The 16207-nt window shown below is 59.9% G+C and overlaps 1 protein-coding gene across 1 annotated transcript in view; it reads right to left on the reverse strand.

Moving 5' to 3' along the window:
- Positions 1-3439: 3439 nt before the first annotated feature.
- SRCIN1 (SRC kinase signaling inhibitor 1) overlaps positions 3440-16207 on the reverse strand; it is a gene marked incomplete at both ends in the record, with an annotated part of 44435 nt that continues 31667 nt past the window's right edge. Inside the window, 12 exons of the mRNA XM_084275303.1 lie at positions 3440-3568; positions 5979-6116; positions 8035-9297; positions 10904-11032; positions 11776-11928; positions 12043-12197; positions 12372-12621; positions 12986-13298; positions 14082-14229; positions 15163-15293; positions 15521-15696; positions 15944-16122. Coding sequence (XP_084131429.1) covers positions 3440-3568; positions 5979-6116; positions 8035-9297; positions 10904-11032; positions 11776-11928; positions 12043-12197; positions 12372-12621; positions 12986-13298; positions 14082-14229; positions 15163-15293; positions 15521-15696; positions 15944-16122 — 3164 coding nt within the window. The remainder of the gene's footprint in view (positions 3569-5978; positions 6117-8034; positions 9298-10903; positions 11033-11775; positions 11929-12042; positions 12198-12371; positions 12622-12985; positions 13299-14081; positions 14230-15162; positions 15294-15520; positions 15697-15943; positions 16123-16207) is intronic.

Genomic DNA, 16207 nt, shown 5'->3' on the forward strand with positions numbered 1-16207 from the left:
TTTCTTTGTTTTAAAGTATTTTTTTCTTTTTTTTCTTTTTTTATTTTTCCTCCTTTTTTTCCTCCTTTTCTCCTCCTTTTTCCTTTTTTCTCATTTTTTCCTCCCATTTTCCTTTTTTCTCCTTTTTTCCTTCTTTTTCCTCCTTTTTTTCCTTTTTTCTCCATTTTTCCTCCTTTTTTCCCTTTTTTCCTCCTTTTCCTCCTTTTTCCTTTTTTCTCCTTTTTTTCTCCTTTTTTCCTTTTTTCTCCTTTTTTCCTCCTTTTTTTCCTTTTTTCTCCATTTTTCCTCCTTTTTTTCCTTTTTTCTCCTTTTTTTCTCCTTTTTTCTTTTTTCTCCTTTTCTCCTTTTTTCCTTCTTTTCTCCTTTTTCCTCCTTTTTTTCCTCCTTTTTTTCCTCCTTTTTCTCCTTTTTTCCCCTCCTTTTTTCCTTCTTTTTTTCCTTCTTTTTTCCTCCATTTTTCCTTCTTCCTTTTTATTTCTCCTATTTTTTTTAATGATTTTTTCCCTTTTTTTATTTGTCCTTTGAAAACTCTTAGCCTTTTTTGTTTTTAAGCAACATCCAGACGAGTAAAGCGGGGTGCTCATGCAGCGGCGCCTCCGACACATGCACGATGCAGGCAGCACGTTGGTCTTTATTTTTTCCTTAGTGTTTTTTTTGCACCATTTTCCTCTTTTTTTGGTCTTTTTAATTTTTTTTAACTTCTTTTCTTTTTTTTCCCCCAGTTAAAACTGGGTTTTTGTCTTGGTTTCTTTGTCCTCTTTGCTTCTGCTCACGGACGGTTTGCATGATGCCATGAAAGGACGGACAGACGGACGCACACGCACGCAGAGACACACGCTCACAGAGAAACCAGCCTGATGGGGAGAGGGGAACTGGGGCGGGGGGGTGGAGAAGGGGGGGGTAGGGGGGGAGAAATGGGTGCAAACCAACGCTGGGCACCCTCCTCCTTTTTGCCCAGCGCTGGGCACCCCATCACCCATCACCACCCACCTGGTCTGGAGGTTGTGGGGTGGGGGGGTCCCGCGGGGTGGCACCCACCATGCCTGGGAGGGGCAAAGCTGCGCTGCAGCGAAGGGAATGGGACACCCCCCCCACCTCAAGCGTGCTACCAGGGGGATGGAGGGTGGCACATCCAGCCCCACGGGAGCACCAGGACAGGGTGGGGGGGGTGTCTGTGGAAGCAGGGGGGCGAGGGGGGTGTCTGGGGGAGAAGGGGGACAGCCCCCCCATCCCGGCCATACGAAGCTGCGGCTTTGCTACAGTGTTTCACTTTGGTACCAAGGAAAAATAACTAAAAAAATTAAATTAATTAAAAAAACAAACACCTCATCGAGTGACTACTATTGCTGCCGGGAAGTGGGTGCCGTCCCGACCCCCGGGATGTCACCGCCGGGGGTCAGCAGCCCTGGGAGGGGGAGAGGGGAGGAGGGGGAGAGGAGAAGGAGAGGGAGAGGGAGAAGGAGAGGAGGAGGAGGAGGAGAGGAGAAGGAGAGGAGAGCACCCGGCCCCTTTTAACCCCCTGCTCCAGCGAGGGATGGGCAACAGGGACGGGACAAGGAAGGTGCTGGAGGGAGGATGCGGACTCAGCACGAGGGTTACGAAGCCGCAAAGAACCGACCCTCTGAAAACCACGAGGAGCTCTACTCTAGCCAGGGAAGAAATTCCACAGTTCCACCCCCCCAAGATCCCAGATGGGAAGAGATTTATTTCTTTTTTTTCTTTTTTTTTTCCCCTTTTCTTTAAATATTTATATATATATATTTATATTACGTATATTATATATATATAATATGTAAATATATTTTTTAAAACAATATAAAATGTTAAGACACTTCACTTAAATGTAAAGAGTTGCTTTTTGCAATCCAAAGAAATTGCATCATGGGTTTGTATTTTCTCTTTTTTTTTTCTTTTTTTTAACCTTTTTTCCCTTTTTTTTTTGGCTTTTTTTTTGTGGTTTTTTTTTTTTCCTCTTTGTTATTCCAAAAAAAGGCTCGTTCTTCTGTACAAAAATGACCGGTATACAAAAAAAGAGGGGAGTGGGGAGAGGAAAAGAAGAAAAAAAACTGAGATTAATAAAAAACCAAACCCAAAATCCAACCAAAAATATCAACCCAAAGCCAAGGACGAACTCGCCAATGAAAGGAGTGATTGACACAGCGCACACCTATGTACACACACACACACGTGCACACACCCCATGCACACACCCGGCTGTGCTGATGGGTGGTGGACACACACCCCTGGGGACCCTCCCCAGCCCAGGTCCCCGAGGTTTGGTGGGGTTGGGGCTGCTCCCCACCTGGGGAAGGGTGTGAACCGGCGTGGTGGGGGGTCCCATCCAACACCTCAGGTGGAGTTGGGGGGGTCTGGGGACATGTCATCCAGGCTGCTCGCCCCCAAGGGTGCTCAGGGTGGGGACAGAGGTCCAGGAGGGTGTTTCCACACAGTCAGACCCTCCCCCTGGAGCATCACAGCAGCCCCCAGCCCCAGGAGACTTTGTAAAGTGCTACGTTACAAACAGGGCAACGGGCAGCCCGACTCACCCCGTTCCCACCCCACCCAAACCGACACCCTCCTCTTCACCCCCTCCGGCACATCTGGGCACCCCGAGGTGCCGCTCCCAGCTCCTTCCTCCCCAACCCCCCCCACCGCTCCCCATCCCCGGGAAGAGCTGGTGGCTGGTGGGCAGCCGGTGACAGTGACACCCCCTCGGGATGGCACCGAGGGGCACAGCCCGGCGTTACCCATCACCCGCCGCAGCCGCAGCCTGGCCGCAGAGCCCAGCATCCTCTCCTCCCGCTGCGTTGGCATCGCTGCTGCTGGGATGCTGGAGGGCGGCAGGGGGGCGAGTGGAGAGGTCGGGGGGGACGTACAGGACGTCTTCAGCAGCCGCTGTCTCCCACCTTTCCGTGGTGGGATGGGTGCTGTCCCCCCAGGCAGCGGGGTTGGGCGCTGCCCGGCGTCCTCCTTGCTGGAAGCTGGTGGAACTGGTGGAGTGAAGCTCGGAGAGCTCTTAAATAAACAGCAAACGGCAGGGTGGGAGAGGGAGGGGGGAATAAACCAAACCAGCAGCGTCCCAAAGGGGAAAAGAAAAGAATAAAAGAAGTAGGAGGGGGAGGGGGGGAGGAGAAAGTAGAGAGAAAGAGAAACAGAAAGTGGCTGGTTGGCCATTGCAGAGCGAGATGGGAGACAGAAGTCGGGCCGTGGCGGAGCAGAGGCGAGACACGAGGTCGGCCACACCGGAGCAAAAGACATTGAGAAAGAAAAACCAGGGAGAGGAAAAAAACCAACCCAAAACCAAACCAAAACAGAACGAGAGGGACGGGGTGGCGATCCCTCCAGGTGCCTCAAGAAGACAAGTCCCAGGGAGGAGGAGCCCAAGGAAGAGAGAAGCCCCAGGAGCAGGAGAGCGGTTGGGTGGAGCTGGCAAGGATGCTCAGAATGAGATGGAGGAGTTCCTTGCCCCAAAGGAAGTCAATACGGGGATGGATGTTCTGCCAGATGCGGGTTTTTCTGAGACCGTGGGGGAAGAAGTCTCACTAGCCTCTTTAGATGGTCTAGCGGCCTAGAAAGAAAAGCAAGATTCAAGGAGGAGGGAGGAGAAGGAGGAGAAAAGGGGAGGAGAGTCAAACAGTTTCTTACAAATAAAAAGGCGAAAGGAAGGAAAAGAGGGAAAAGAAAAATTAAAACAAAGAAAGAAAGAGGCAAAGGAAAAACAGGGGGGGAAAAAAAACCATCCAAGAACCAAACAGGACTTTGTTCAGAAGCAGCATTGAGTTAGGCCTGAGGTCAAGCAGCTGGAAAAGGTCCACCACAAACAGAGCACGAGATGAGCCGGTCCCACGCGTTACTGGATGGGAAGGGGACGTCCCCGAGAGGAGGAGGAGGAGGAGGAGGAGAGAGACGAGCGAGGCGAGAGACAGACGGACACGTGGACAGACAGGCACACACAGAGGCGGGTGGGTGGAAGGGAGAGGGGAGAAAGGCGGGAGGGGGGACAAGAAGGTGCAGCGTTAGACCGGCGCTGGGGTTGTGGTGGAGGTGCTGTTGAGCCGGGCAGGACAGAGCCTCGGCACCCCCACGCCGACCCCGGGCTCCTCCGAGGGGTGACAGTCCCCACCCCATCCCGCTGCGCCCACCGCAGCGACGTGACCCCAACCCTGCTCGTGCAAAAGCTGCTCTGAAGGGAGACGGGGTGCCTGGGAGGAAGGATGCTCATCCACCCTCCTGGAATGGGGAGAGGGCTCCTCCAGCCCCTCCTCACCCCCGCTGCTGGGTGGAGGGGCAGGAGGGGAATGGTCAAAGCCTGCACAGGGTGGGCAGCAAGGAGTAAAGTGCCATGGAAAAGTCCTGGTCTGGGCACCCCAGTGAGGGCACCCATGGGTGCTAGGGGCCAGGAGACCGAAGGGTGCCCCAAGGTGGGAGTGAGGAGGAGCACGGTGGCATTCGACAGCCAGCACCATGCTGGGGTGTGGCCCCTGGGGAAGGGCACGTGGGGGCATCCCTGGGGGTCCCAGGACATTCTCCCCAGCCCCTTGAGGCTCCTTTCAGTTGGCATTCCTTTCAGCAGAGGGACCCCCCTTAAATCTGCAGGGGTGTGAAAAACCAGACACAGCCACACGTACTGAGGGTGGCTGGGAGGGAGACCCCAAACTGGAGGATGGACCCTGCCCAGGGATGTCCCACCACTGCCCTGGGACCCCCACAGCTCCAACCCAGCAATGGAGCCACTGAATGGGGGACGGGACGGGGGCCTGACCCCTCTTACAGGAGCTGGGGGGGGTGCAAGAGAGATGCCCAAATTGCATTAAGTGTCTGTCCATTTCCCCCCCCATCCCCCCAGCTTCAGGAAGGTGAGAAAACCCCTTCATTTATCTGCCAGGTTTGGGGATCCATCAGAACGTGCAAAATGGGGTTTATTGGGTGGTTCGTTAAGGTTGGGCCCAGGGAAGGGGATTGAGACACAGATTGGGGAGTGGGGAGGAAGGATGGGGTGAGCCTGCTCATGGTGCTGCTGCCCATTGCAGGGGCAGGAGGGAGGGGAGAGCTGGGAGGGGGGGACAGGAGAGGTGAAGGGGGAGTGTGAGATTGGCTGTGGTTACCTTGCCCGTGGCCTGAGCAAGCTGGAGATCCACTGCCAGCATGGGGGGGGCGGGTGTCAGTGAGAGCAGAGGGGAGTGAGTCCCCCTGCCCACAGCAGGAGTGGTCCCCAGGGAGAGGAGATGGGTGGGAGATGGGCTGGGGGGGTGGGGTACACATGCCATCCCATCCCAAAGCGCTCCTCTTCCAGCTGCTGTGGCCCCCTCACCCTCTCCCCATGCTGTGGGGTACCTGGGTATCATCACACTCCCCGTGACACCACCCCCCCATCCCGGGATGAGCTGCTTCCACGGACTCAGCGTGGTGCAAGGAGGGTCCTGGCTCTCCAAAACCTCTGAAGATGGGTCTGCCTGCCCCAACCCCGGGCAGGTGAAGCTCCTCAGAACCTCATGCTAAGCACACACCTCTGCAGCATCAATCATGGCGACCAAAATGTGCTGCCAGGGGGCCTCAGGGTCCGTCGGGGCAGGGACCAAGGCTGGGGCTCAGCCCTGTCCCTCAGGGTGGCACACGGGGCTGGGGGACAAGTGACTCTGGCTTCCTCCTTGCACCACGGTGGTGCTGACCCTCTCAGCACACAGCCACATCCCCACCCCCCACAGCCAGCTACTAAACCACAGATTGGGGGGAGGGGGGGGGGGTTGGAGGGGTGTGAGAGCCCCTCCTGCACCCCAACAACTGCATCCCTACACCCCCATCCCTGCCACGCTCAGCCAAGGTGAACAGAGGCACCAAGAGAGTCCGATCCCCAAGCGCAGCCGGCACGGGGTCCCCCCTGCCCACCACCCACACCCTCACCCCGTCCGGGGCAGCGAGGGGGGCATGGGCAGCCTGTGTCTCCCCGTGCTGCCAGGAGGGTGCTGGGGATAGGCTACCTGCTGCTGGCCCTGGATCCGCATGTACTCCATCCGCTGCTTTATGTGCTTGCTTTTGTCGGGGCTGCCTTGCTGGCCCTGCTTCAGCCGGGACGCCGGGTTCACCACCTTCATGGCTGGGATGGAAACGCCACCGCTCTGTCGGGATGGAGAATTTGGGGAAGGAAAAGGAGGGGAGGGTGTTAAAACCAGCAGGTGAAACCCCCACCCAACCGGCACCGTCGGCAGCTGGGTACTGCCAAGCGTTGGGTGTCAGGTGCCTGGAGCAGTGCCGGATGGATCCCTGCGGTGATGCCCGTGCCATCCCTCTGTGGATTGCCCATGGGAGGCAAAGCCAGGCAAGGGTAAGGCCACCAGCTCCACAACCCAAAGGAGCCCTCACCAGACAGGGCTTTGGTGGGTTTGGAAACCAGCCGGGACTTACCGACGGCCGCGGCTGCAACGCAAAGAGAGTCAGGGGCAGACACAGCAAACACCGGGAGACCGAGGGCAGGAGAGAGCATCCCTGTCCAGGCAGGGCTGCGTGGCCAAGAGGAAGGGACAGACGGCGACAGGCAGAAGCAGGTTCCAGGTGGAAACGGCGGCAGAGGGAAGGTTTTTATTCGCTGCCTGCACGCAGGCGGCGACACAAAGACTGGCAAGAGCAGCAGCGAGGGAGGGAAGTGGTACCTGAGGGTCCCTAAAGTGATGCCCACACTGGAGCCCCGGCAATGCCACAGGCTGTGGGCTCACCACGCGTCCCACACACACTGCCTGGGGCACCTCAGATGCTCTCCTGGCCATCACTACTGCCTCCTGCCTGCTCCATGCCCAGCTGGACCAGTGGCTGCAGGCAGCAACGCTGGCAGCACTGACACTGCCCTGGAGACATGCAGGAGGGGGACGGTGAGGTATCACAGTGCCACCTCTGCCCTACCACCCTCGTGCTCCCACGGGGGGGATGTGGGGTACCCCAGGGCACAAGGAAATCCAGTTCCCCCCCCCCCGGCATCGCACCCTCCCAGGCACAAGCAGGCACCTGGATCTCAGCATTCACAACCCACTCCCAGCATCCTGGAGATACACCCCGAATCCTGCCCTCTCCCACTCTGCTTTGGGGACCAACTGAGGCAGCCCCAGCCGTGTCACCCCTCCTGCCGACCCCTGTGCTGGGGCTTTGCTTTGTGTGCACGTGCCGCCCGGCTGCAGCATCCACCCCTCCCACAGCTCTGCTTGTAGCGTGCCAGGATCCAGTGGTACAGCAGGACCTGAGGACAGGAGGATCTGCGGCTACACCCACTTCCCAGCCCATTCACCCAGCGAGAGCATCGCGACGGGGCGGCGGCATCGTCACTTGAGAACCGGGGGCTGAGATAATTGCTGCAAATGAAACAGGAGATTTATCCCCCGGTGCTGGCTGTTAATAAAGGAGCAGGCTGACGTCAGAGCGGCTGAAGGTGGCTCTTCCCTTCTTTTCCCAGCTATTCAGCTGCTGTGGATTCCAACAGAAACCAATTTGGGTGGCTTCAGGGATTTAATGAGGGGAAACAGCTGCTGCTGCTCGCAGCCATGCTCCAACTGCCAGTCGTTAGAAAAGCCATCAGCAAAATGAGGAGTGCTGCTCCCTCATCCTGCACACCCAGCCCTCACCAGCCATGGGATGCTCCTTGCTGGCCCCACGGGATGCTCCTTGCCAGCCCCACAGCCCATTGAGCAGTGTGCTCAGCCCCCAAAACCTGCCAGGGCAGAGGCTATCAGCTCAGCCAGCTCATCCAGGGTCTAATTCGGTGCTAGTGGATGGGATGGGCACCAGGCAGCACTGGCACCAGCGAGGGGTGGTCGGTGGTACCCACCCTGCACCACCCGTCTCCGCGCTGCCATCCCTGCTGCCCGCAGTCTCGCTCCCGCTTGCCTGCGCTTCCCAAACCCGTTCAAGGGATGGGGAAGAGAAGGAGATGGGTTTTCCACCCTGGCTCTGCCTGGAGGTAGAGTCACAGAGAGGGAGCAGGTGGAGGAGGAGAGACATCAGAGTGAGTCCCGGGGCAGAGCACGGCAAGAGGGAGAACAGAAAATAAACCTGCGGCGTGTTGAGGGGCAGCTGCGGCTTGGGGAGCAGCAGTGGCTTGGACTTGCTTGGAGATGGACTCCCAGGAGCATCATCCTTGGCCTGACTGAGGTCCAGAGCAGTGCTGTGGTCACAGGTGCTGTGTTTGAGATCCCCCAGACCTTCCCTGGTCTCCTTGCTGGCATCCTTGGATCCCTCTTGTCCGAGCCGGTCATTAGGAGAGGCAAATTCAACCGAGGGGTGGCTGCTGATCTCACTGATGGTTATTTCCAGCTCACGGATGGTTTCTTCCAGGCTATCCAGCCTCTGGTATGTGCCTTCACAGATCTCCCTGCTGTGCTGAGTCATGGAGCGGCGAGGGGACAACGGTCCTTTGCAGACCCCCTCTGCTGCCATCCCCCCTGCCCTGGCATCCTCTGTGCCACCTTCATCCCCAGCAGCAGGAGCCTGGCCACCCTGTCCCAGCGATGCTGCACGATGGCTTGGCCTTGAGAAAGCAGCAACCTGCTCCCAGGGATGCTCAGCCCGGGGCTGGTGGCTTCCCCGTGGGACAGGATCCCTGCCTGGGGGAGCTCTGGGGTTTGGCACTGGGCAGACTGGGGCTGGAGAGCTGTCCTCCCTCCGTGCAGGTTTGCAAATCCCAGCAGAGGGTCCGGGAGGGAGCGATGCCTCCCACACACTCTGCCTGGCTCCTCCTTGGGGGTCCCCATCACCAGGAAGCCGGGGGACACCACCAGACCCTCTGCCACCTGTGCCAGTGGAGGGGGGCACTGCCTCACCAGCTCCAGGGCCCGTGGCATCTCCCCAGTGACGAGGATGCTCTGGAGCCAAGGGACCTGGCTGGGAAGTCTTGCTGCTGCCTTCTTGCCGGCCAGCAGCACCCAGAGCAGCGTTCCCTCCTCTCTGCCCCATGGGACGGCTCAGTTTGTGCTTTGGGAGAGACGGGACCGTGCCGGGTGCCAGAGGGAACCTCCACGTCTCCACAGCTGCATGGGCACAGCCCCGGGCTGCAGGGGCTGAGGCTGGGGGGTACCCACGTATGGACAGAGACTTTTTGGAGATGCCAGGAGACGCACGGCACTTCCTTCCCCCCTGGGGTGTGAGACCCCCTCCTGCTCCTCCGGTGCCGGCCGGGAGCCCGTGCTCCGAGCAGCCCGTTTCCACCCGCGCCTCCGGTTCGGCTTCAGGGGATGGTGGTTCAGACACCCACTCGGTGAGCACAATCTGCGGGAGGGAGAAAGCTCTGCTCCCCGGGGCTGCCAGGGCCAGCGGCTCCTAGGTAGAGAATTCAGACAGATTAAGAGCCAGGGGAGAGCGGTGGGAGGGAGCCGGGAGCTACCGGGAAGGATGCTGTGTCTGCACACACTGCTCGGGTCCCCTAGTGCCCAACCGAGGGGACACTGGCCAGAGAGCGCTCAGCTCCCTCCTGCCCAGCTCCACCAGTACCCACTGGGCAGGGACTGGTTTTTCCACCGTGCTTAAGGCAACCTGGGACAGCGATTTTGGGCAATACTTTGCCTGGAGTTGTCAGCAGAAGTGAGTAGGTGCTGTTGCACCTCTCAAATGCCTTTGGAAACCCGACTGCCACGGTGTCGCTCAGGTTTCTCCTATAAACTGGTATAAACTGGCACGGCACTGGTGTGAGGGCACAGCTCAGCCCCACAGGACACCGTGGCTCCCTGGGGTGACCAGCAAATGAGCTGCCAAGCGGCAGCAGACCTTTAAAACCCTGAGGAGCAAGAAGTCACCTAGGAAAGGCTGTCCTTTCTGTGTTCCTGTCCCTAGGGAGATGCAACGAGCCGTGCGATGCCCAGGGGACAAGAGCCAGAGGCGAGGGAAGGGGAGCTGGAGAGATGCTCTGGCAGAAGAGGCACCCAGCTGCACCCATGGGCAGGGCGGCTGCGACCAGCACCGTGGCCTCCTGGCAGAGCTGGGAAATGCAGCAGTTACACTGTGCAGCTGGGTGGCACAGGGTGGGCAGCAGGGACATGTGCCCTGTCACAGCAGGTCTCACTGGGGGTGTCTGAATCGCACCCCAGGGCGGAGAAGGAAGAAGAGATGAGTGCGGAGCTGGACCTGTCCGAGCTCAGGAGAGAGGGGTCCTTGCCCACAGGGACAGGGGATGCTGCTGAGTCTTCCAGGTGAGGGGAGGGACCCTCAAAACGTACCCAGATCCCCACCAACAGCTGAGCTGCCCTGGATGAGGCTGCTTTCCAATGAGGGGTTCAGCAGCACTCCCTCTGCCCCTCTCTGTCCCCCCATTCTGCATCCCTAAGCATTCTCTGCTCCACCTCATGTTCTCTCCAGTCACCTTTCCTTCCCCCTGCTCTCCAGCTGGGATCCCAGGGCAGGGAGGAAGGCAGGCAGGCTGTGAGGGAGTGGGGCTGAGCCATCCCGCTCAGCATCCCAGCAGCCAGGAGGGGTGATAGGACCAAGCCCAAGCAGGTCCCAGCAGCCTCTGGCCTCTGGTCCAGCCTTTCCCATTCCACCCTCCTCATGCACGTGGAGCAGCATCCCTACATGCACCACCCACCACAGCCCCCGGCCAGTGACACCCTCCCCGGGTGGTGGCAAGTCACCCAGCGTGGTGTGAGAGCCTCCCCATGCCCTGCCCAGTGTGGTGCTGGGGGTGGCCCCTTCCTTCCTCCCATCCTCATGGGAATCACAGCAGCCCCATGCCGCTGCTGCGTGGGTTAGTGCTGGGTCCCGTGCCGCCCCCGGTGCCGTGCCCGCTGCGGCGGTGAGCAGGGGAGTGGAGAGAAGCCGTTATTAGTTTGTTAAGTCGGAGGAAGAAGCAGAAGTGAGTTAAAGAGGTGGGAGAGGAGGTGGTTAAAGTGCAGCCCGTCAGCGGAAGGGATCGTCGCTCGGAGCGAGCTGTTACCTTCCATCCTTCGGCTGCCACGGAGGCTCCGTTGGGCCACAAGTCTGCGAGCCCAGGGGAGACGGCAGCCGCGAGCGCGTCGTGGCGGAGCTTGGGGAGGAAAGGGGAGGCAGAGCTTCTCTGAAACACCTGGGGAGTCAAACAGGCCGGTTGGAGCGGGGAGGCTGGAGGATGCTGGACACGCAGCCCCGGGATTGCGGGGATGCTGCCGGGGCCAAGCCAGGACTGGGTCTCAGTGAGTGAAACGTGGGCTGTTCTCATCAGCCACCGAGGCGATGCCATTCCTCTGCTGCTGGCATCCCTGGGGTCCCTGCCTGTGGCACTGCCAGTGTCCCTGCCTGAAGCAGGGGTCCTGCCCTGTCTCTGGGGTCCCTGCTTGCAGCGTTGCCGAGGTCCCTGCCTCCCTGGGGCAAATCCAGCCAGGGAAAACCATCCACAACCCACTCAGGCACCTCGACTGCAGCAAACAGGGGAGGTCATAGGGCACAGCCAGCCTGGGGTGTTCAGAGCATCAGGACGGCATCTCAAGTGGGATCTCTGCAGGGCACCCTGTGCACAAACCCCAGTGAACCCCCAAAAAATGGAGTTAAAAACCAAATGAGTCTGACCAAAGAGACACAGTGAACCAGGCACACGGCACCTGGACCCAGCGAGGGATCCAGCAGGGTGCACCTGCTCCGCGCTGTCCATCCCTGCGGCATCCTGCCAGGACTCAGGATGCCATTCCCTGGCCCCAATCCCAAGGTGTTTCTGGACCTGATCCCAAGGTGTTCTCCATAGGTGCCCCGAGCTGGGCATAGCCACGCTGTCAGTGTGGGCATCGCCTCCAGTGCGGGTGAGCTGGGGCACCCCGCAGCCCCTCCCGCGCTCACCTCCAGCTCCGCAATGATGCGGTCCTCGTCATCGTCGTCTTTGATGGCAGAGGCGATGATGGGAGGGGTGGACGCCGGCCTGACCACCTCTGACACCGTCCGTCTCAGCTTCACCTGGGGCTTCTGGGTCTCCAGCTCCTCCGACTCAGCTTTCTGCAAGGGGGGAGCAGGGCAGTGAGGGGTGAGGAGGTACCAGGAGCCTGGGCTGGTCTTGCCGACGGTGACCCACGGGCTCAGCAGCCACGCCACGGCCCCCCTGCTCCCTACCTTCATAAAACCAGGCTCCTTCTTGCTGGTGACGATGACTTCGCCGCTGCGGGTTGTGGTCAGCCCGTGGGATGAGGGGAAGCTCCGGCGAGGAGGAGGAGGCGGAGGCGATTTGGAAGGTTTCTCGGTCCGGTATCGTGGCACCGTCAGTTCGTCTGGGCACAAACGATACTGTGAGGGCACCCAGACCTTTCCCTGCCCCTCTAATACATCACCCCAGGCACAAACCTCCCTTTTGGGGTACCCCGGCTCAGCCCAGGGTGACCCCCCGGCGATGGCACAGGCAGCATCAGGCACCCCCAGCCCCGGGATCCAGAGGTGGAACCTACCTGAGCCCCTGCGGCCGTTGGGGTCCCCTTTGCCCCCCGACTTGGGCGCATGCTGCGGCTTGGAGGGTTTGTGCTCTGGTGTGGAGGCGGTGCTGCTGCTGCCGGCACCTTGCTTGTGCTTGGCAGCGAACTCCAGGTCGGGAATGGCCTTCATCAGCTCAGCCTGCGTCTCTTCCAGGAGCCGGTTGATGTCCTTGGCGCTGTACTGGGTCAGCGCCGCCCGCTTCTCCTCCCAGTCCCGCTCAGCAGCCTGTGGGCAGCACACTGAGCCCCTTGCACCTTCTCCCACCCTTCCAGGCAGGATGCGACCCACAGCCCTGCTGCTGCATCCCCCCAACCTGCTGCTCAGCCTGGGAGGAGTCTACGGGGGTATTAACAGGGCAGCATCGTCCCCTTCATCAAGCTGCACACCCCTCTCCTCCCTCAATGTGGAATTGGGGGTGTTCCCAAGGCTGCATCACCTGGGGCTCCCCACCCTCCAGACACCCCATCGGCTACAAACCCCACAAGGAGGAGGATGGACCCAGTTCCTGTTCCCAGTTTCAACTGGGATAGACCCTCTAGAAGACCCCCACACACACACACCAGCTGAGGTGCCCACCCCAGGCTCTCACCTCCACGGATACAGCTTTGTCTGCACTCTTCTTGCTGGGGGTCTCTGGGCCCGTCTGGGTCTTGGCAGGTACCATCTCCGGAGCTCGGGAAGGGTTATTGCTCTTGGAGGGGTGGGTCTGGGTTTGGGGGGGGCTGTGCCCAAAGCTGGGCATGCCCAGGGTCTCGGTGACAGCCGTCAGGTGATGGAGGCTCACGGGGGGGCTGGTGGGCATCTCCAAATCCAACCCTTTGCTGAAGTCTGTCTCAGGGGCCACCTTCTTGGGGGACTGGCTGAGGTTGCTGGGGGATGTCCACACACCCTCGTCCACTTGCCTGCCAGGGACACAGCGATGGTGCTGGGTCAGGGAAGGGTGTTCCTGCACCCTCTCTGAACCACGCCACAAAAACACCTTGTCCTCCTGTAACTCCACATCCCATGGCTGAAGGTTTACACTCTCTAAGAAGAGGTTGGAGCCCCTCAGGGAGCACACGGACAAACTCCTCTCCCTGGATGGCTGTTTTCAGGGACCTCACAGGGAATTGGGTCCCTCCAAATCCTGCCCCTCTGTCAGACCTGCTCAAAAGCCCCTCAGGGGTTCTCAGGGCCAGGGAATGACAGGTAGATTCAGCCATGGCACCATCACATGGGCTCATTGCCATAGAAATCCAGGCTGGCAACGAGCTCAGGGGGTCTGGTAATGGGAAGAGGCAGGTGGGCTCAGCCTCCCACTGGCTCTGGAAGGGAAGTTTCCTTTTCCTTCCCTCCAGCAGAACGTTTTCCAGCTCCTCAGGAAAGGGTCACACCGAGGGCTGCCTTTCTATTGGGGTATACACTCATGTTGAGGAGGTAAGGAGAAGTCCTTTTGGGAAGAGGGGCTCCCACCAGGAGGGATCCGTGGGGGGTTTTAGGTACCTCAGCAGAAGAATGAGACTTTTTTCCACAACCCTTGGGATTGGCATCTCAAACACAGAGTGGGCACCGATACACACACGGGACGGGGGCACTGGGGCGAACGAAGGGACCGGCTGCATCCCCTGTGAGGTGCTCAAAGGGGCCAGGGTGAGGGCTCGGTGCTCACCTGGGGATCTGGGCCAGGGTGAGGGCTCGGTGCTCACCTGCGGATCTGGGCCAGGGTGTCCGTCACGGTCTTGCAGCGCTTGAGCAGCCCGTCCAGGCGGTTGGGCTCCTCTTTGAGGAACTTGACGGCTTCCACCTCCACCCGCAGCACCACCCGCATCTTGCTCTGCAGGCTGGGGAACTGGGCTGGGGTGGGAGAGAGTTTTGGGGGTGGGTGGAGGGGGTGTCACCAGGGTGAGGGTACCCCACGCCTACCCAAACCACCATGGCTGTGGTACTGGTGATGTGGGATGAACCCTGGGGAGTCCAGGCTGGTGCTTCTCCTGCTGTGCCCATCAACCCTCCTCCATCCACCCACAGGCACCAGTCTGGGCTCCTGATGGTGCCCCCCCTACGTATCCATGGGGACCAACCTCTGCCCTGGAGCTGGGGGTTGGTGGTGGGGGCTGACACGGAGCAGGTTGCTCTGGGCTCCCTGCCCAGTGCTCTGTTCACCATCCCGGCTGCTCAGCACCAGCCCGGCTTTAGGGAAGGGCTGTGGGAAAGCAGAGCTGCTCCTACCTCTGCCCTGTGCATCCCCAGCCTCCCTCCTGGCTGCCCGTGGCCCCCCCTTCTCACTGTGACCGCTGCTGAATCAGCATTTACCCTCTGCCTTGGGGCTGGTAGGCAGGAGCTCTGTCACTCTGAATTGAGGGCTTGTGAAAGGCAGGATGGGGACAGCCTGGGGATGGGGAAGGTCAAGGGATGGGAGGCTGCAGGACACACGAGTGTGGGTGACAGCACATTCCTGTGGGACAGGGACTGGCACCAGGTCTGAACAGCCAAGAGCTGCTGGGGGAGCTCAGGCAGAGTCCTTTGGATGGTTAATAGAGCAACTGGGGGCACAGAGCAGGAGCATGGGGTGCAGCCCTCACCCCTGCAGCAGCCCAAAGTCTGCAGGACACACCCAGTGCTGAGGAGCAGCAGGGTACCAGCCCTGGGGATGCAGGAAAACACCCCTGCAGCCACAAACACACAAACCCAGAGGCAACCCGGAGCATCCCACACGCGAGGATGGAGCAGGGAGATGCAGGTGAGGCTCCACTCACCACCCAGCCCCAGCCCCATCAGCCTCCTCACCCTTGAGGTCTGTCAGCGTCTCTCCCAGCTGCTTGAGCACCACAGCCTTCTCCTCCAGCTCCTGCACTGGGATGAGCCGGTGGTTGTGGGCCAAATCCTTCTGGATCTTCTCCACTGACTTCTCCAGGTCACTATGAGCACAGAGGCAGGGCAGGGGTGTCACAGCCGCTCCAGGATGCTGGAAACCCCTGGGGGTGACCAGCCTGGCAGGGGTTTGGCACCCCTCAGCGCTGGGCACACAGTCAAAGCTGTATCCTGGCACCGTGCAGAGCTGCTGATTGACACCCAAGCAGGGTGGAAGTCAGAGTTCAGATACTCCCCCCTCCCCTTCCCCTCCCTGCCACCAGCCCTGGCTCACTTGAGCTGCTGGGTGATGAGCTCCTCCTCGTTGAGGTAGCGGAGCCGCTCCTCCTCCACCAAGCTGCGCTGGCGCTGCAGGGGGTCCTCGTGCTTGCGCATAGTGTCCGTCACCCGCACGCTGATCTCCGTCTCCGTCCGGCGCAGCATCGTCTTCACTGTCTCCTGGTTCTGCAGCTATAGGGATGGGGAGGATGGGAGGGGTTCAACCTGGGTAAGATCCCACCCCCCACCATGAGAGGGACCTGTGTGGGTGCAGGGCTGGGCGCACAGCTCCGAGGAGGGATCCCTTCACCTTCCCAAACCCAGCCCCATGCAAAACCAGCAGGGAAGAGGGATTTTCCTGCTCCCCAGTTGATGCCGGCCCAATAAGAGCTGCGCTGGGGGTCCTACCCACTCCCCGTTCCTCACAGCCGGTACCCACCTGCAGCTTTTTGAGCTGCTGCAGCTGGTTGCGGAGGTCGCTGGCGTTCTGCTGCAGGTCGTGGAGGTGCAGCTGCATGTGCAACCGGGTGATGGCAGTGGGCTGCCCCGCCGGCGTGCTGGTGACCGAAGGTGGCGGTGGCGCAGGCACCGGTGTCCCCATGCCGCTGCGGCTGGTTGCTGTGGGGAGGGAGCAGAGGATGCTGAGGGGGTGGAGGGGGAGCAGACCCCGCTCCTTTGCTCTTCCAGGGAAACCCACCGTTTC

This window comes from Gallinula chloropus, assembly GCF_964237585.1.
Source record: "Gallinula chloropus genome assembly, chromosome: 26".
Classification (NCBI taxonomy): Eukaryota; Metazoa; Chordata; class Aves; order Gruiformes; family Rallidae; genus Gallinula; species Gallinula chloropus.